Source organism: Thalassophryne amazonica, chromosome 15 (assembly GCF_902500255.1).
Source record: "Thalassophryne amazonica chromosome 15, fThaAma1.1, whole genome shotgun sequence".
NCBI classification, from domain to species: domain Eukaryota; kingdom Metazoa; phylum Chordata; class Actinopteri; order Batrachoidiformes; family Batrachoididae; genus Thalassophryne; species Thalassophryne amazonica.
Window position 1 is genome coordinate 62286615 of NC_047117.1, and position 21137 is coordinate 62307751.

The window sequence follows — 21137 nt, forward strand, 5'->3', positions numbered from 1 at the left end:
GAATGCACTCGCCGTGTTTTTGTTTCTCCACCACTCACGTTACCTCTTTGTCTTCCTGTTTCCTCACAGCATGTGACTGCCATCCCGTGGGTGCTGCTGGCAAAACCTGTAACCAAACCACAGGACAATGTCCCTGTAAAGACGGCGTGACTGGTATCACATGCAACCGCTGCGCTAAAGGCTACCAGCAGAGTCGCTCGCCCATTGCCCCTTGCATAAGTACGTTGAAGTAGTTTTGCCATGTCTGATGTCTCACTCGAGGAAAATGTGGTGTGCGATCGGGTCTGGTGCATGCGTGTGGAAGGGGCGTCTTGCCTCTGACGATGCATGCACATGGCCAAAACCAAACCAGTGTGGAAACAACTAACATATATACAGGATCAGCAAGCTAAAACAGGTCTTAAACACAAAGGGTAAAATTTGTAGTCAAAGACACCCAACAGACACTGAGGTAAAGCATGCTAAGGGGGGGGGGAGCCTAAATCATTGTTAAGTCTCCATGTTATTGTGTTTGCTGCTTTAAATGAATGTGACCCCTTTAAAATAAGAGCTGCGAACACTAGCTGCAAAGCTGAAGGTACTAAAATGAAAGTGGAAAAATCACGAGTGGCAGCACTGTTGCCTCATAGCAAGAAGCTCTGGAGTTCAAAGGTCTTTTTTCTTGATGTTGAATCAAGAAGGGGATCCAGGATAAAAAAAAATTTATGATATATGAACTTTGGATCCATACCTGATCTACTGAGGAGATGCCGAGAAAAGGGGAGCAACGAAAATAAACATCAGGTTGTTTTAGCACCAAGTTCTGAGCTCTCGCTCAGCATTAAATGAGTTTTATAATCATTTACAGGTACATCTCAATAAATTATAATATCATTGAAAAGTTCATTTATTTTAGCAATTCAATTAAAAAAAGTGAAACTCATATATTATATAGATTCATTACACACAGAGTGATATAATTGAAGCTTTAATTCTTTTAATTGTGATGATTATGGCTTAAAGCTAATGAAAACCCAAAATTCTGTATCTCAGAAAATTGGAATATTACATAAGACCAATTTTTAAAAAATTTTAATACAGAAATGTGGGCCTACTGAAAAGTATGTCCCATGTACTGTACAGTATATGCACTCAATACTTAGTTGGGGTGGCTTTTGCATGAATTACGGCATCCATGTGGCGTGATGTGGAAGCGATCAGCCTGGAAGCCCAAGTGGCTTTGATAGCGGCCTTCAGCTCATCTGTATTGTTGGGTCTGGTGTCTCTCATCTTCCCCTTGACAGTACCTCATAGAGAATCCCTGTTGGTTGTGCACCTTTTTCTACCACACTTTTTCCTTCCACTCAACTTTCCATTAATATGCTTGACTGCTGACATGACTGGCAAAAGCCAGTGTCTTTAGCAATGACCTTTTGTGGCTTACCCTCAATGGCTGTTGTCTTCTGGACAACTGTCAAGTCAGCAGTCAAGTCCAAGACTGTGTAGCCTACTGAACCAGACAGAGACCATTTAAAGTCTCACACAACCTTTCCGGGTGTTTTGAGTTATTTAGCTGATTAGAGTGTGACACCATGAGACTACAATATTGATTTTTTTTTCACAATTTTCTAATTTTATGACATTAAATTTTAGGTTTTCATTAGCTGTAAGCCATAATAAACACTTGAAACATATCACTCTGTGTGTAATGAATTTATATGAGTTTCACTTGTTGAATTGAATTACTGAAATTAGCTTTTCAATAATATTGTAATTTATTGAGATGTACCTTTATAATAGGTGTTCAGTATCGTTATAAATTAGCAAATGCATAAATTAATATGAAATGTATACATTAAAGCCTTACTTTGCTTGAGCACCTTTAATAAACAATTACTAAAAACAGTAAAGTCACTGTTAGTTCACACTTATTACTGCTTAACAACACCATTAATAAATGATTACTAAACAATGTTAACTCTTAATTAAATGTTAGTTCACGTTTATTATTGCCTGACAAGAACACCATTTATAAATGATTACTAAACAGTGTTAATTCTTAATTAGCTGTTAGTTCACATTTATTATTACCTGACAAGAACACCATTAATAAATGATTACTAAACATTAACTCCTAATTAACTGTTAGTTCATGTTTATGATTGCCTAACAAGAACACCATTAATAAATGATCACTAAACAACATTAACTCTTAATTAACTGTTACTTCATGCTTATTACTGCATTAATTAATACAACTTTATTGTAAAGTGTCACTATATCGGCTCCAGTTTTTACTGTGTGAATCACTAAATATCTGAATGTTCACAGCAGGAGGTCTGACAATCAGTTTTCATTCACAAGCCTGCATACCTTTAGCACACCTGTGATGTGCACTGCTTCTTTCTTGGTGCATGTCTTTGATGTGTCTCTGTGGTTTTGTCTTTTGCACCCTCCCAGCTGCTCAGCACAGATGTTTCTGTGGGCCCATAGTAACAAAAATGCATTAAGTGTTTTTGGGGGTATTTTTTGCGCCTTTGTGTTGCCATCTTTTGCTGATAAGTGTGTTCTTCCTGCTTGGCCTGTCTGAGTCTCAGTGTCCTCAGGAGGACTGAGACAATCAAGTGTTGGGACATTTGAACAACGAAATGTCCTGGTGAAGAGGAAGAACAATTATTTTAATGTGGAGAAATGAGTTACACATGAATAATAATGTTTACTAGCACCTATTTTGTGAACTGTGGCTGGCAAATGTTATAGTATCAGCCTCCTGACTCCTCAAATTACAATTCTTGGAAAGATGCATTTGGGATCTTTCTCATTAAAACTGGTCAAACATTTTGTTTTCCTATATTATCCCTTTACAGTGAGTGTCTCTTCATTCAACACAAAACATACATTTAAAGTATGTTGCATTTTTAATATGATCCTTAGAGGAACTTTTTGTACTTATGGTTATGAGTGTGATTTAACTGTCCACATGGGTCTCGTCTATCAACTTTTAATAGTGACACGTGTTCCAATTTTATTCTATTCCACCAGCAATCTAAACTGCTACAGCATTTCTTGTGAAACTTTTATAAAAAATTTTAATACCATTGCCTGTCTCCCATTGCTACGCTCAACCACATTATTACTATGCTTAGTCACATGACTGTGACTTGGATAAATGTTGCTATTCAGTTAAATTATATTATTAGTTTGGCACAGCGACCTATTAAAACAAACATCCTGGTTTATTTGCAAAAACAATCATGCAGAATTACGACAAATGTGCACGATTGTTAAAAAAAGTGAAAAAGCAGTTGTAGTAGTAAATGCAATGCAGTGATGTCAATAATGTCCTTGTTATGACTAGTGTTATTTGCAGCTTTCACGGTGACCATCACTAGCTAGCCAGTTTACTGACTTTTTTTTTGTTTTTGATAGCTCATGAAGTTATTTAAATATTATAAGTATTTGTTAAGAAAGCATTCACATTAGCCTAAGATAGAACATACTTAAATTTAGACAATTTAATTTACTCATCACATGTATTATCTGTATATGATACAAATAGCAGAGAAAATAAGAAATATTTGTTGAACTGAATTTAATTGCTTTTGTAGTTTCTATTGAATAAGAATGTAATTTGTTTAAACTTTGTTAATTTTTTAATTTTTAAAACTATGACATGGATGGGTTTGTATTTTTAGTAGTAGACCTTATAAGTGGCATCATTACTGTGTAATGTGATTTTCACAACAGCGCCACACAATCACGTATCTAGAGATCAGTGGTTAATCAGTAGGTTAGGAGGCTTCGGATGTGCAGAGAGCATTCTTCTTAGGGTAATATTATCAAGATGATGCATCAAAACAGATGAATCTGAAGGCCCATGAAGATAGGAGGTATTCAGGGTTACCTTCAGAGCCAAAAAGCTTTCGTAAAAACCTGCAGAGGAGGTGCAGTAGTCAGTGTGAATGACAAGAAATATATTTATATCAGAAGTTCCAAAATTCTTTCTTTTGAAGAGCCATAAATTAATCTGACTGGAGGTTAAAAACAAACAAACAAAAACAAAGCATGTTGATGTTGTGTGAATTACACTAATACAATTAATTACATTAAAATAAAACGTATTATATGTTATACAAAATGAACATTCTAAATTTCAAAATGAAAATCATATTTAATAGAAAAAAACACTGCTCTTTAATCTGCTTAAAAGCAATTTACAGGATGTTTGTCAATCGCCATTGCGACCCAAAACAAATTGAGCGGGGGCCAAATGTGGCCCATGAGACGCATATTGTGTCGCCCTCATTTAAATAAATAAACAAAATGATGCAAAAGCAAACGATCTGTACATCAGCTCACAGATCATACAAATAACCACAAAGTGAGGAGGTCAGACGATGCTTTTCTCTCAGCAGCAGCGGACTTGTTTTCATCTGTCTCTCTCCCCCCAACTAGTAAACACTCCACACTTTACACGGAGGTATATAACAGATATGTCTTTTTGTCTTTTGTGCGTGGGAGCAGAGATTCCAGTTGTACCTCCAACGACCCCGGCCAGCAGTACAGAGGAACCATCCGGTGAGTTTGTTTTTCGCTCACATCAGATCGCTTTTGATTATTTCTTCAATATTTATTTCATTCATTTAAAAGAAAAGAAAAAAACAAAACAGAAAAGCAGAAATAAAGCATCTCAATTACCAGAATGAAAAGGAGCAGAGAGAAGAACATGTCTTATATTTTCTGCCCCTTTTTACAATACAATCTTTCAATATCCAGCGTCATTATTCGACATTATTTAACAGATTGTATTTCTTTAACTTGTCCATACCACTGACTTATTTCATAATTATGACCATTATTTAATAGATTACATCTCTGACAGGTTACATTTTTAAACTTAAAACATTTTAAACATTATTAACAAATTACCTTTTTGACTTCCTTACAGCCCACTGACTTATTTCATAGTTTCATACATACTTAATACAGCTAGTTTAATACGTTTTTTAAATAATTTAAGCGACCTTAATTCTTTAATTTCTTTGTTGAGATTGTTCCATAATTTTACACCATTTACTGCAATACTCCGTTCCTTTACTTTAGTTCTAAATCTTGGTTTTCTAAAGACTTCTATTCCTTTCAGTTTATAACTACTTACTCTTTTCTCAAACATATTTTGAATGTTTGTTGGTAAAGCATTTTTATTAGCTTGGTACATTGTTTGTAATATTTTCAAATCGACCAAATCACAAAATGTAAGTACCCTATACTTAATGAACAATGGATTAGATGGATCTCTAAAACCACTGTTGCTAATCACCCTTAAAGCCCTTTTCTGCAGACTAAACAAAGGTTGTATATAAGTTGTATATGTATATCCCCAGATTTCTACACAATAAGTTAAATATGGGACAATCAATGAATTGTACAATATTAATAATCCATAACTATTTAATGAATATTTTACTTTTCCTTTTATGTAATTTATGTGTGACTTCCATGTAAGATCTTCATCAATCATGACTCCTAAAAATTTCATTTCTTTTACCCTTTGTATATCCATTCCATCTATTTGTAATGACACGTTATTTTTTTTGCTCTGTCATTAAACAATATGAAATTTGTCTTATTAATATTTAGTAATAGTCTGTTTATATCAAACCAATGTTTAACCTTTTCCAATTCTGTATTTATCACTTGTGCTACTTCCTGTATATCTGATCCAGAGTAAAACAGTGTTGTATCATCGGCAAATAAAATGCTACCAAGCACATTAGATACATTCACAAAATCATTGATATACAAAATAAACAGTTTGGGTCCAAGTACCGATCCTTGTGGTACTCCATAAGTAATATTACACAATTCTGATTTGGTATTATTTATCTGAACAAACCCACTGATGTGCAACACCTCTTATTCCATATTGTTGTAACTTGTGAAGCAATCTTGAGTGGTCAATAACATCAAAAGCCTTTTTCAAGTCAATAAAAATACTTACAAAATAATCCTTATTTTCTATTGTTGTTGATATTTTCTCTATTAATTCCATAATTGCCATAGCTGTCGAATGTTTTGTTCTGAATCCATACTGAGCATTATTTAAAATATGATGTTTCTCAATGAATTTATCCAACCTTGTCACAAAAACCTTTTCCATAATTTTAGAAAACTGTGGAAGCAATGACACTGGCCTGTAATTAGAGAAATTATGTTTGTCTCCATTTTTATATAATGGGACTACCTTGGCAATTTTCATTTCATCTGGAAAAATCCCTGCTGACAGAGACAGATTGCAAATATAAGTGATGTGCTTACACAGATTTTTACAATAATTCTTATTTCATCTTTTTCCACATTGTCCAGGAAAATACTATTGACCGTATTTACAAGTGTATGTAATGTATCTTCTACTATTGGTTTATTTCCCACCAGACTTGATCCTACATTTGAAAAATAATCATTAAACCCATTTGCCACTTCTTTTGTCATATATCTCTTTATTTTCTTTGACAAAGTAATTTGGAAAAGTTGCTTTCGCTCCATCACTTTCAATCACACTTTTTATAATTCCCCATGTTACACTCATATTATCTTTACTCTTATTTAATTGTTCACTTTAATAATCTTTTTTTTGTTTCCTAATTATTGTCAATAGTTTATTTTTATATTTTTTGTATCTGTGTTCTGTTTCCTTCGTTTGCATTTTTAAAAAGCACCTGTATAAATAGTTTTTCTTTGCACAAGCATTTTTTATTCCCTTTGTCAGCCATGGTTTATTTACTCTTTTCTTACTAATTTCTATTAATTTACAGTTTTTATTATATGATTTCATCAATATTTTCATAAATGAGTTATATGCTACATTAACATCACTGACAAACTTCTTCCCAATTTTGATTTTTAAGATCATATTTTAATGCCTCTAAGGCTTTTACTGACTTATCTCTTTTAAAGTTTATAACAGTTTTTTCTTGTACCTATTTTTATATTTAAATATTGAAAAACTGGTAAATGATCGCTAACATCTGTCATCAAGATCCCATTCCTGATAATTTCATCTGTTCTATTTGTAAATATATTGTCGATTACCGTTGCACTTTGCGATGTAATTCTAGTTGGTTTTGTTATCAAGTGGAATAACCCCAAACTATACACTGAATTCACAAAATCACTTATTCTTTGGCAACTGGAGCTTTCTATGTTAATGTTAGTCTCCACATATAAAAAGCATTTTGTTTTTAATTTGATGGAATAACTATTATTCTGTCTGTAAATTTCACAACACAAGTGTCTGGTGCTCTGTATACACAACTGATTAGAATATTCTTAGATGTTTCATGTACAAGTTCCACTGTTACAATTTCTATGACGTCATCCACAGTTGTCATTTCTTCTACAATTGTACATATCAGATCTGCCTTTATGTACAGAGCAACACCACCGCCCCTTTTATCTCTTCTGTTCACAAAATACAGCTCATATCCCTCCATTTGAACATCAGCCATGAGATCATCATTAAGCCAAGATTCAGTGATTGCAACAATATTAAATCTATTTTTAAACTGATTTAAATAATCTTTTATTTGTGACATTTTACAATACAAGCTTCGACTGTTTATATGTATGAGTGACAGGGTATCTTCTGCAATTTTTTCACTATTTAGCTGTTCTACCATATAATACTCACAACCAATCGTTTTTAAGTCAGATATACTTTCTTCAGTATTAGTGTCTATGTCATATATTTTATCATCTGTTTCCATGTTTGATCTGATTTTTTTGTCCAATTACCAACAGAAGTCATATTTGATTGTCTATTCAGGTCTGTATTTTGTAAGGTCCTCCATGTTTTTGATTTGTATAACGTTTGTTCCTTCTTTTACTCTAATCCACACCCTACAATTCCAGACCCATGTAGCAACAATGTGTTTCTGTTTTTTTAATAGTCTTGCTTCCCTAGCAATATCTGCATTTTTTTTTTTTTTGGTTAGATGCTCATTTATGTAGACACTCGTTCCTTTCAAATTCTTTGCCTGTCTTAATAATTCATTTTTATATTTTCTGCTTGTAAACCATATAACAATGTTAGATATTTTATTTTTTCTATCTTTAGTTGGAACAGTATAGCAGTCTGATATCGTGTCTTGATGGATGTCAACACCTTTTTGATATAAAAAGTTTGTAACTTGCTGTTCCAATGATTGTCGTTCTTCAGGTGGTGCATTCTCCCCACTGGTTCCACCAGAATCCACCACCCTTGCATATGTCCGATGCCTTGTTTCTAGTCCAGATATTATAACATCATCTTTTCTAGTGAATTGTTCAAGTTCATCTACACGTTGTTCAAGTTTCTTAATTATCTTGTCCTTCTCTTTAACCAGTTTTTGGAGTTCTTTAATCACCATCAGCTTGTCTAAATTAGACATGTCTTTTAATATCTGGTTTATTGAGGTCTTTATCTCCTCTATATTTTCCTCAAGTTTCTACATTTTCTTGGGTGGTGCCATGTTAACTATTGTGGCTTAGTATGGCCACTGTTAATTGCAAAAAACAATTCTCACCCGTAACCTCCACCACCACAGGTCCGGTCGCCGCGCACCAACCCTCCCCGTTGCTAACCTCGTTCACAGCCGCCCCCAGCCTCGGTCGTAGCCGCTGCTAGTCACGGATGTAGCTGCCATCAGCCAGGAATGTAGCCGTAGGCGGCCTCAGATGTTACCGCCGCCAGCCTCGGTTGCCGCCGCCGCCAGCCCCGGACGTAGCCGCTGCTAGCCGCGGATGTAGCCGACGCCTCGGGCCTGGATGTATCGCCGCCACCGATGCCTTTACCTACATTGACATACATATATATTTATGTGGCATTTTCTAAGGGAAAATGAGGAGATAACCAGGAAGAATGTTGATGTGCACAGTTTTACTAAACAGTATGTTTCCATAAAATACATCACAAGTCCAGCTGGATGGCACCAGCTTTGGCGTGTCCTTTAATCTCTCTCACTTTCACAGTTAATGAGTCAAATCATGGCACAGTGAGGTGTTTCTCTAACGAGCAGCGCATTGTGCAGGCGTTGTGATCTGGTCTTGCGTCTGTCCAGCTTCATCTTTCTCACTCTGTCCTGTCTGGTGCAGTAATTAAGGGGTGGACCATCCCTTTGATCTGTGATTGATATTTGACCTTTGAGCTTGATGTTTTTGTTTTTGGTATGTCAGCAGTCCATTATTTTATGAAGTCAAAAAAAGAAAGAAGGTATAGTGCCACCTACAAAAAACAAAATAAAAAACAAAAAACTGACAGTAAGCACATGTCAGTGCTAAACATTAACTCCACAGGGTACAAAAACAGTTCTCACTGCTGGATGATCTTTCTTATGTGTTTATTTTTTAATGAAACCATGGTTCAAAATTGATTTTTAATTGATTACTTCAGGAGTCATAAATTTGAATTATTGAAACAGAAATTTCCTGTTTGATTTTAAATTACAGTTGCAGTAGTTCTTTTAAGGTAGTGGGACATCCACGGTGTATGTGCGTGCGTGTGTTTGACTCCTCTTTTGGCGTGCACAATTCTCCTGCAGCTGTTGTGGGATCCTCTGAGGTATCAAGCCTCGATTGACAGCGCCGTCAGGACGCTCTCCACCCCTCCTCCACCTCTTTCTTTTCTCTTTCAGCCTCTTTTCACGTTCCTCCACCTACTTTGTCTTCCTCTGTTTCACGCTTTGTCAACGCACAACACTGTGGGTGGTGTCGAGCCAGAGCATCTGCACTTTCTCGGGCCTCTTGTCGGGAATCTGTCCACTTTTGAGGTGGTAGATATTTTCCTCACCTCGTTGAGGGATTACTGGCTCTGTGAGCAGAGGATCTGGATTGTTCTGCTGAACCAAATAGTTTATTTGTGCCAACTTTTTAATGAAACATCTGATCATACAAATAATTTCAACTGGACAGAATTGGACAGCTTTTATAGAAAGCGTATAGTGAGGAAAAAAAATGCAGTCATTTTAGATTTCATTTAGCAAAGTTTTTTCTGTGGGTAATTGTTTTTATTATGTCGATTAAATCAGGCCACAGTCACTTTGTAGTGATGCTTAATATGGAGCTACAGATAAAATTATGGCTGAAGATTGTGGGCTTTTCCTCATTTAAAGGGGTTCATGTGACATACTTCATTAGCACACTAATATTGGTCCCAAGGCGTCCTAGAACCATATTTAAGTTTATAGCTAAAAGTACACCACAGACAGTGAATTGATGTTCTTTTTAAAAAACAACACTATTCATTACTCTACGGATAAATCCCAATATTCCTCCTCACGTCATTTCAGCAGACACTGGCTAAGAGAATTACCCACAATTCATCTAGTTGTGACGACAAACACGGTGTTACCAAACCCACTTACATCACTAGTGCTGGAAGAGTCTGTACCCTGAATTAGGAGCTTTAAAAATCTCCCAGAACTGTGATTGTTCCCAGTTCCATTCAGTGCAAACACACACACAAAAAAGGAGGTACTTCTTCCAACAGTACTAAGAACTATGAAAATGTCCATCTGGTGTGAAATTTGTGGATGTTTAACAGGAAACCCTGTGATAATGAACTGCAAAATGTAGAGAAAAATAATTTTTTCAAAATGAAAGAATGATGAACACGAGTTTGTTCAATCACCATGAAGTGAAATCAAACAGGCTCCAAGGTGGAGCACCCAAAACCACGTTCGACACCATACGTTAGAATCACGGGTCATGGACGGTCCTACTGGACCACCTGGGTTTGAGGCCCAGAGGACAGAAACGTTTCCTGTCCGGGTCTCATCAGAAGGTCACAGAGAAAACGCACATCTGCCCAGCCTGGTGTTTGAACGGATATGATATCATCCGATGTATGATTACTAACAGCTGTTGTGATTTCCATCGACACCTGGAAGCACAGTGCGTCAAAGGAGGATTAAATGTTGGGTTTTTATTCGTTACCGCCGCCAACTGAGGAGAACGGAGGTGTCACTTCCATACACACCTCCACAGGAGGACCGGAGGTTATATTATCAGAAGCAGGGAAGAAAGGTTAGACATGTAGGTTTGGGATCACTAAAGTACCCTCGAATGAGCAAGGCAGCAAATTCCCAAGTTGGTCCCGATGTGCACGTGAGCATCTCACATCATGGCAGCACCCTGACATCACTGTGACCTGATATGGATCAGCGTGGTGATTTGGCACAATCAAAAAATAACTTGCTCAGTGAACATAAAAAAATTATGTAAAGTATTTCCACCCAAGTAAAATGCATGAACGTAGCCAGAAACAATCTTACTGAGTGACCTAAGTGTAAATTTGTTGGGTCAACATGATGAATTTGCGTTGCTGTTACCTAATTACCATGGTTGAGGCCAACTAGATTTGAAAAGATAAATGTAGACTTAAATGTAAATTTGTTGGGTCAACATGATAAATTTGCGTTACTGTTAGTTAATTACCATGGTTTAGGCCAACAAGATTTGTAAGTGTAAATGTAACAAAAATAAAAAGTAAGTCCCTTCGGCTGCTCCCTTGTTTGCACTCAGTCACCACAGCAAATCTGAGGTGGATCTGCAAAGTTGAATTGGTGCAGGTTTTACACTAGATGCCCTTCTTGACGCAACTCCACATTACATGGAGAAACGTGGCAGGGGTTAGGTTTGAACAGGGAACCGATCGTACTGAAACCAAGTGCACTAACCACTTGGCCACCACCCCTGCCCTGTAAATAGTTACAGCTACTTTTAAAATAGCACAGTTACATGTCAACTTAACTTTGCTGTGTTGGATCAGCACAATTTATGCAGATTCACCTTGGATTTGCTGTGGAGACCCCGAGTGCAAACAAGCGAACTGCCAAAGAGACTTACTGTTTTTTTGTTGTTACATTTACCCTTATAAATCCAGTTGGCCTGACCCATGGTAATTAAGCAATAGTAACGCAAATTCACTATGTTGACTCAAATTTACATTTAGGTTACTCAGCAAAATTGTTTCTGGCTACATTAACGGAGTTTACTTGGGTTGAAATACTTTCCATAATTTTATTATGTTGACTAAGCAAATTAAATTTTAAGTTCTTGCATGTTATGTTAAAACTACAATTTAAATGTGTTCACCCATAAAACTTGATTCTACATTGTAGAAGCTACATGTTAGACTCACGTTCGTGTAACATAAAAACCAACAACACCGATGTTTGTTTTTCGAGTGCACACATTTGTATGCCGGATACCCTTACATTGCCTGGAGAATGAGCATGGGCAGGCTTGAACTAGAAACCTTCTGTTTTGAAAGCAAGAGCACAAACCACTTGTACTCAGGTTGGTCTTGATAACACAAAATGGCCATTTTGACGAGATGGGATAGAGCCAGCTCAATGGCTGTCATGGATACATGACATCATCGTTCATAGCTCTGCCATAATCCGCCATTCACCTTGGCACTCAGGCCTTCGAAGAGGCTAGGATCTCCTACACAAAAGAGAAAAGAAGAAGAAAAGAGCGACTACAAGACTCCAACAGGCAGAAAATCCCACCAACTACCACCTGTCCAACCTGTGGGAGGCAGCGCGCTACGCGACTGGGAGTCCTAAATCACCTAAGAGTCCATGCCAACAACTAGGAGACCATCATCCTCAGCAACGAGGGATAGCCACGACAACGACGACGATGACATAATCTGGGATCAGGACAACAATGCACTGTGTTATGAAGTAACTTAATTTGTGTGAGCTCAACATTAACCCCCCACCACCAACTCATGTTGGCTTGTCGGTATCTCACAAATAAAAAGTGAAATTTCCCATTGATTGGATATACAGGCTTAGAAAGGGTTAATCAGTATTGCAAACTACCATAAAATCAATAATGTTTAAGACGCAGTAGGACGGTGTGATTTCACTTGAAATCAGTATTCTATTCAAGGGATCCCAGAACTCCCAAGAAATTTAAAGTATGATTGTGCTGTGCCTCTGGGGAGGGTATGGTGATATGTGTGTGTGTGTGTGTGTTGGGGGGGTAGTTATAGCATTTTGCTAATGTTTAAGATGTAGCAACTGGAGCAGTATAACATCAGATGAAATCAGATTTTCATTCAAGTAAACCTGTCATCTGGATTACCCAATGATTATGCAGAGTACGAGTCATCTGTAATCTACAACCCCTGGCAAAAATGATGGAATCACTGGCCTCGGAGGATGTTCATTCAGTTGTTTAATTTTGTAGAAACAAAGCAGATCACAGACATGACACAAAACTAAAGTCATTTCAAATGGCAACTTTCTGGCTTTAAGAAACACTATAAGAAATCAGGAAAAAAATTGTGGCAGTCAGTAACGGTTACTTTTTAGACCAAGCAGAGGGAAAAAAATATGGAATCACTCAATTCTGAGGAAAAAATTATGGAATCATGAAAAACAAAAGAACGCTCCAACACATCACTAGTATTTTGTTGCACCACCTCTGGCTTTTATAACAGCTTGCAGTCTCTGAGGCATGGACTTAATGAGTGACAAACAGTACTCTTCATCAATCTGGCTCCAACTTTCTCTGATTGCTGTTGCCAGATCAGCTTTGCAGGCTGGAGCCTTGTCATGGACCATTTTCTTCAACTTCCACCAAAGATTATCAATTGGATTAAGATCCGGACTATTTGCAGGCCATGACATTGACCCTATTTCCTTTTTGCAAGGAATGTTTTCACAGGTTTTTGCTCTATGGCAAGATGCATTATCATCTTGAAAAATGATTTCATCATCCCCAAACATCCTTTCAATTGATGGGATAAGAAAAGTGTCCAAAATATCAACGTAAACTTGTGCATTTATTGATGATGTAATGACAGCCATCTCCCCAGTGCCTTTTACCTGACATGCAGCCCCATATCATCAATGACTGTGGAAATTTACATGTTCTCTTCAGGCAGTCATCTTTATAAATCTCATTGGAACGGCACCAAACAAAAGTTCCAGCATCATCACCTTGCCCAATGCAGATTCGAGATTCATCACTGAATATGACTTTCATCCAGTCATCCACAGTCCACGATTGCTTTTCCTTAGCCCATTGTAACCTTGTTTTTTTCTGTTCAGGTGTTAATGATGGCTTTCGTTTAGCTTTTCTGTATGTAAATCCCATTTCCTTTAGGCGGTTTCTTACAGTTCGGTGACAGACGTTGACTCCAGTTTCCTCCCATTCGTTCCTCATTTGTTTTGTTGTGCATTTTTGATTTTTGAGACATATTGCTTTAAGTTTTCTGTCTTGACGCTTTGATGTCTTCCTTGGTCTACCAGTATGTTTGCCTTTAACAACCTTCTCATGTTTGTATTTGGTCCAGAGTTTAGACACATCTGACTGTGAACAACCAACATCTTTTGCAACATTGCATGATGATTTACCCTCTTTTAAGAGTTTGACAATCCTCTCCTTCGTTTCAATTGACATCTCTCGTGTTGGAGCCATGATTCATGTCAGTCCACTTGGTGCAACAGCTCTCCAAGGTGTGATCACTCCTTTTTAGATGCAGACTAACGAGCAGATCTGATCTGATGCACGTGTTAATTTTGGGGATGAAAATTTACAGGGTGATTCCATAATTTTTTCCTCAGAATTGAGTGATTCCATATTTTTTTTCCCTCTGCTTGGTCTAAAAAAGTAACCGTTACTGACTGCCACAATTTTTCTTCCTGATTTCTTATAGTGTTTCTTACAGCCAGAAAGTTGCCATTTGAAATGACTTTAGTTTTGTGTCATGTCTGTGATCTGCTTTTTTTCTACAAAATTAAACAACTGAATGAACATCCTCCGAGGTCGGTGATTCCATAATTTTTGCCAGGGGTTGTATATTACATCGGTGAAAATGTTTGGATTTTGAATCCTACTACAGTTAATTTAAAATGATTAATCCATTATTGTGCCTGTTGTTTATTTTATTTATTTTTATTCCGAGCTGGCCCTGTAGTTCCTCTTCCATGTCATGTTCAAACATTTCATAATTTCTGAGCAATCCTGGAAAGCAACAAACAAATGAAAGAAAACACATTTCCTAAATCATAAAGATAATTGTAATCCAATTTGGTAAGATGCACACACACAAACACACAGAGACAGAGAGAGAGAGAGAGACAGAGAGAGAGAGGTATTTCCAAAAATATTCTGAATACATTTTTAGCAATATATTCATATTGCACTATAACTACAACATGGACAGCTGTTATGTTATCAAGCTGGTGGAAACATTTCAAAGAAAACACAATGTGCATATAGCTGCATTACATGAATAACTAAAGCTGTGTGTTAGCCAGAAGGTCAGTAGATCGATTCCTGACTACATCTGTGATTTAAAGTGTTGCTGAGCAAAACACAGAACCCCATCTTGATCCCTGTTCCAGGTCCAATAAAACCAGGCAGGGTTGGCGCAGTAACAGCATCAAGCTGTAAAAACCTGAGCCAAAACCATAAAACATATTAAATACACGTAGAAGTGTAGAAAAAACTATTGATAATCATCACATGCATGTAAAAGGTAACATTTGATTTTTTTTAATCCAGAGGTGGATTATGGTTTGATCTTTCCATCATATCACATTGTTTGGCAGTATTGATTGGTTTAAAATGTTCAGTAGTTTTGATTATAAAAGACCATTTATTTATGCTCCATCCCTCAACACTGAAACATCTACATCTTAAATTAAAGGATCAACTTATGGATCAGTCCCAAAATCTCACTTGTTTGCAGTCATGAAGCTCTGCTTTCCAATAGGTTCATTAAAGTAAATCTTTGTGCATTGTGACTTCATAAGTTATAATGCAGATGTAAGATGTTAATGAAGTTTATGTAAAATACAGTCATTTGAAAAAATATATTGAAAAACAGAAAACTGAAATGAGAAAGACAAGAGAACAAAGGCACATCTAAAGTGGGGCTTAATGGGACACAAACCCCTAAACCCCAACTGGAGCTCCATCAGGAAGATGCGTCTGGTGTAAAACTTCTGCCAAATCCCAATACGGATCTGCTGTGGATAGTGAGCAGCTGAAAGGCAAACAACAGCAACAGTAACAGGGATCAACTGAGCAACTCCACACAGAACACAAAATATATTTACTTTACTTATTATTCAACTTTTTTATGCTAATGTGACAAACATGGATTATTTTCTTGCCAAATTGTTCCATCCAGGAAACCTGATGAAAATGAGCAAGACGACCACAGTCCAACATTCAAAATGACTGATGCAGGATAGCACCACTTTCTTGTTTATAAGCCTACAGAATTTATTTTTGTTTCTCTTTTTGGCGGGACATTTTAAACAATCACTTTGTTCTAGCTTGGCTTTATTGTTGAAGTCAATAGACACGAATATTAAAATTTAATTTGAAACACACATTTGCATATTTACAACAAATTCTGTCAACTCACCACTAAATAAGCAGCCCCCCCCCCCACACACACACAAAGATAAAAGAACTTCTGGAACCGCGACTGGAAGAGGATGGCAAAGAGGGAGACTTTTTTTTTTTTTTATGAAATGTGTTGGAAGTATTAAACGAAATAAAATGTGTCGGGGAGACATGACGAGTGTGGGGGTGTCAGGCTGACGGCTGTGGGGCAGGTGCGTCATTGCCCCTCGGTCAAACACTGGAGTTGATCTTAATTTGTGTCTGACCACATGGAGGGCTGGAATGCATGGAGAATCCCTCCGATGGCGTGGCCCGGACAAAACACGCATTGTGCTGCCAGGTCACGGCTGGTGTGAGTTGCCACTCCCATGGGCCATGACAGACGTACGCACGGCTACAGAATGTGGTGGAAATTAACCGTTTGTGACCCGTGTTGGCCACTCTGGCCTGTCGGGACTCACAGGATGTGAAAGTAAGTGATGACGAGGAGGAGAAGTGGAGCGATGATGATGATGATGATCAGTCCTGCATGTGCGTGTCTGTCCAAAGCTGGAAGTGATCAAAATCCGTGGTAGACGCCTCCTTGGATTTTTCAGCCGTGACTCTTACTGCACACACCCTGTTTAGTGCTTGTCACCACTTCACAGTCATGTCAGCGTGGGATTTGATTACTGTCACTTCATTAGACCAAAGGCGAACAAAGGGCCAATCATAGAATATCGGTGGGATGTTAGTTTCTCTTCCTTCTCTCCTGCTCTGGTGTCAAACAGCCTAAAAACAGAGCAGAGTGCCACACTGGCCTCATAATCTAATTACATGCTTTATTTGCTGCAATTTGTTTCTCAATCAGTCTATTTGTCTGAGAACATCCTCCTCCCGGGTCATTATTCACGCCTCTGGCTGTGTTCACACTGAGTTTCTTCCATCACAATCTGAGATCGTGTCTCTTGATCCAGTTCAGATGCGCTAATGGTCACATCTGGCTGTGATCAGATTTCACTGCCCACTGCACGGAGGATTATTTTACCTTTGGGGAATCTGTGAGCGCCGCTCGACATAAAACAAGACAGAATTTCAAAATGTTTGAGCTTCAGGATATGACTGTAGAAGGGACACTGCAAGCTTAATTTGATTTTCAACACCTTGTCAAAGTTGACTGAAGTCTGAATTTATCCAATCAGCTAAAACAAAGAGATTTGTCTCTTTACCAGGTGCCAGGATATCAAGCAAAACCTCCAACCGGACACTCAGATGTGATTTTTACAGACAAACTAGAATTCCTTGAAAATCTGAATCTTTCGTGAAGCCGATCATTCTTCAAAGATGCAAACTCTAATAACAAAATTCACTTCTTTTTTACAACTTCGGTCGTATAAAAAAATTGTCGGCCATCACTTTTAGCAATTATTTTATGAGAGACATCCTGTTAAAAAAAGAAGAAAATCAGATGAAAAGGAAATGCATGGGTATCAAGATGGGCATCTCTCGTACATTCAAACTGTTTTTCACCTTAAAATCAAATAGTCTAGTTATTAGCGCAGTTGTGCATTTGCTGATTGCTTATGTCAGACTATTGGTCACTCGACCCATGTACCTTCTGATCTACAAACAGTTGCAAGAACTGCTTGCCCACTGCACTGCCCAATGAATTCAAATCAAATAAATGACCATCCTGAATGGGCGTGATGTGTCTGATGCCAACAAATACAAAGCAGGTTATTGCCATTAACTCCTGATACAGCTGCCACGTGCACTCTCATGGGCTAGCAGGTCAGGTCAGAGAGCATCCACCACACTATGGGACCGCCCCACATGTCAGGTGGGAACCACTAAGGTGCACAACCGGCTGAACCTCACCTCCTGGAATTAGCCATCTATCTGCTGCAGCCAGGTGATACGTGGGGTCTTCAACACTGAGTCGACTTCAGAATTTATAAGACTTATTCCTGACTAATAGTTTCAGTTTGGCTTGATTTCTGTTCCCTCTTTCTGTACTGAAATCCAAAGTGGATGCAAACAGAGTGCATATGGTGCATGGGAACAGAAAAAAAACCCTTTTTGTTCTTAGATGAGATGAGGAATGTGAAGCAAGATTTAAAGTCTTACTTCTCTCCAAACCACTGCAGCTTTCGGTGTTAAATGCTGCTGCCGGCGTTGGAATTCTTGCTCTGTTTTGAGTCAGCCACATTTTGGAACACATCAGTTCTGACTGTCCTCGGGTCGGGTGTGTTTTTTGAAAATCAATTTATGCGCGGCAGATTTAAGTCAGTTCTCCACGGGTCTGTTTCAGATTTAGGGTCCATGAAGACCTTTGCTCTGCAGGCTGCAGTGATTTGTTGGCTGATTTTTTTTTATTATTTGCACACCGGCGCTGCTGTCTGAATAGATGATTCTCCTTTACGCTTCCTTTTCTCTTATTGAACTCTGTATTTTGATTTTTGGTTTTATATTGTGGATCAGCTTCCCACCACCTTATAGAGTGATCTTTGGTTACGAACGTACTTTGTGCCAAATACTGTCCATGAAAGATTAAGTTCACTTTTTTACATCCTTGGTCATATTAAAACATCTTTTCTTTGACCACTGCACCATTTGCATGAAATCGCTATTTATTCCCCCGGTACGAAATACAGGGGGGGGATATACCGATCAGCATATCCGGCCATCCGTTTTCACTTGTAATGGGCATGTGACGCCTTGATGATTTATCCAGCGTATGCCAACTTATGAAAAATTTGGCTATGTTGAATAAGTTATGCAGCTGTCACACCATGAGATTTAGCCAGTGTATGCCGACAGCCCCGTTTCCACCGAGCGGTCCATGTTGGTATGGCATGGTATGGTACAGGTCGGAATGGTTTAGCCTAGCTTGAACCCTTGAACCCTGGAACACATAGATGTTGACATGCATGTTATTGAGAGTGCATACAGTGTACACTTTCAAGCAGCCTCGCCCCTCAACAGAGGCCAAACAGAGTAATTTAACATTTTTTTAAGTTTAATTTAATTTTCATCTTGGTGGTTCATCGGATTTATGGTCATCGTGTGCAGAATGCTGAAGAATCAATTGATGTCTTTCGTAAACACTAACGTGAATGAGGTGCTGTGACTCTTTTGACTTTTAAAATAAGTTAATTTCCTTGTTGTGGAACAAAGTGTCGGTATCCTCTGGTTCAGGCTGAGAAACGCACCGGGAGCAGACAGTCACAGATGGACTTCTTTAAAAACGTACATTTCTTCAGCCACAACAAGGAACTAAAGTATCTTCAGACGTCGTTTTCAAAAATCAGGACGCTTTATGTAGATACGTTTTCATGAGGCTGTGATGATGAATCCGACTGAAACACACAGGTAAAATTAAGACTTTATATTTACTCTGCACATGAATAGTTTTAATATTTGAAATAGTCTGAACTGTTCGCATAAGGAGTGCAGCTTTCAGTTGTTCAGCCAATCAATGGACAACATCAATGGATGCATTTCAACTTATGGGTAACTTACAAGAAATGTGTGTCAACAATCGCCTAACTTACCTACAACTTATGTCCCACGTATGCAGAACATACAAGTCATACGTTGGCATATGTCAAAAATATTGTGCATGCCCAAAATTTTTCGATGAACTCGCCATACTACTATGTATACCAGTGTGCTTCAACGTGGTCTTAACTTGTACAAAACTTACCCATAACTTATTAGATGTACGTCAGCGTATTCTGCATATTTTTAATACGTCAGCATACACAGGCTAAGTCATCAAGGTGTGACAGGGCCATTTGCGTAATATCATTTTTAGCATATAAGGGTGTACTTGGGTGATCCCCTGACACTTTGTATTACTGATTTGTGGGGGCCGGGGGGATACGTCATCTCCTGATGACTCTTGTTTGGATAGGGAAGCCATGAGGGGTGTTAAAAACATCCATTGTTTGCTCAAACTAGCACCAAAATAATGCAAGCAGCTTACTTCATAATCATTGGTACATTTGTGAAGAAACAGTTCCACCTTCATGTACTAATATACTGGTTTATAGCAGCTCTGCATCAGTCTTAGAAGTTAGCGCTAATCAGTTTATTTACTACCAATGCCATGCATGCATCATGTCTTACAAATCCTTTTTTTGTCTTTAAACATAACATGTTGAACACATAATATAGGACAGAACAAAACCAAAATCTGACACTAATACCACTACAAAATAAATGATGGTGGGAGCCTCTTAGCTAAGCTGGTGAAGGCGGAAATGACACTTGTTTAGAATGAACCAAAACAACTAACATATAGGTGTGCTCCCCCCGCCCCAAGAAAAAACAAAAAACTAAAATTGTGGCCATTCTACAACAAAGGCCAGAAATGGACTCTTCAGCAGAAGTTTGAAGTGGGATAATCACAGTAGGTAAAACAGTCTGTAGAGGAATGTAATTATATGGCCACTAATATGTGTGGTATTAATAAAATAGAAGCCCACAATAATAACTGCACTATGCCATTTTTAAGATTTGCAAAAGTTGAAGGTACTGTTGCGGGTGCCACATTAATAATCATTTGTTTCTGTTTCAGCAGTTTTGTAGAACAAGCAACCTTGGCCTTGGAAATGAAAAACTGACAAACATGCTAATTTCAAGCTACACATAACTACAAAAGCACACATATATTAAGAGACAGAGAGAAAAGGAAGAAGTATCTGCTTCTGTAATACTCATACAAAGTCCCTTCAGCTGGGTTGTGTGCATCTGTGACC

The 21137-nt window shown here is 37.8% G+C and overlaps 1 protein-coding gene across 3 annotated transcripts in view; it reads left to right on the top strand.

The window, feature by feature from the left end:
* ntn1a (netrin 1a) overlaps positions 1–21137 on the top strand; it is a 148987-nt gene that overhangs the window by 111247 nt on the left and 16603 nt on the right. For 2 of the 3 annotated variants that reach the window (XM_034188208.1, XM_034188209.1), the window contains 2 exons: positions 70–219; positions 4504–4557. In XM_034188208.1, coding sequence (XP_034044099.1) covers positions 70–219; positions 4504–4557 — 204 coding nt within the window. The remainder of the gene's footprint in view (positions 1–69; positions 220–4503; positions 4558–21137) is intronic. The other variant, XM_034188210.1, reaches the window with a different exon arrangement.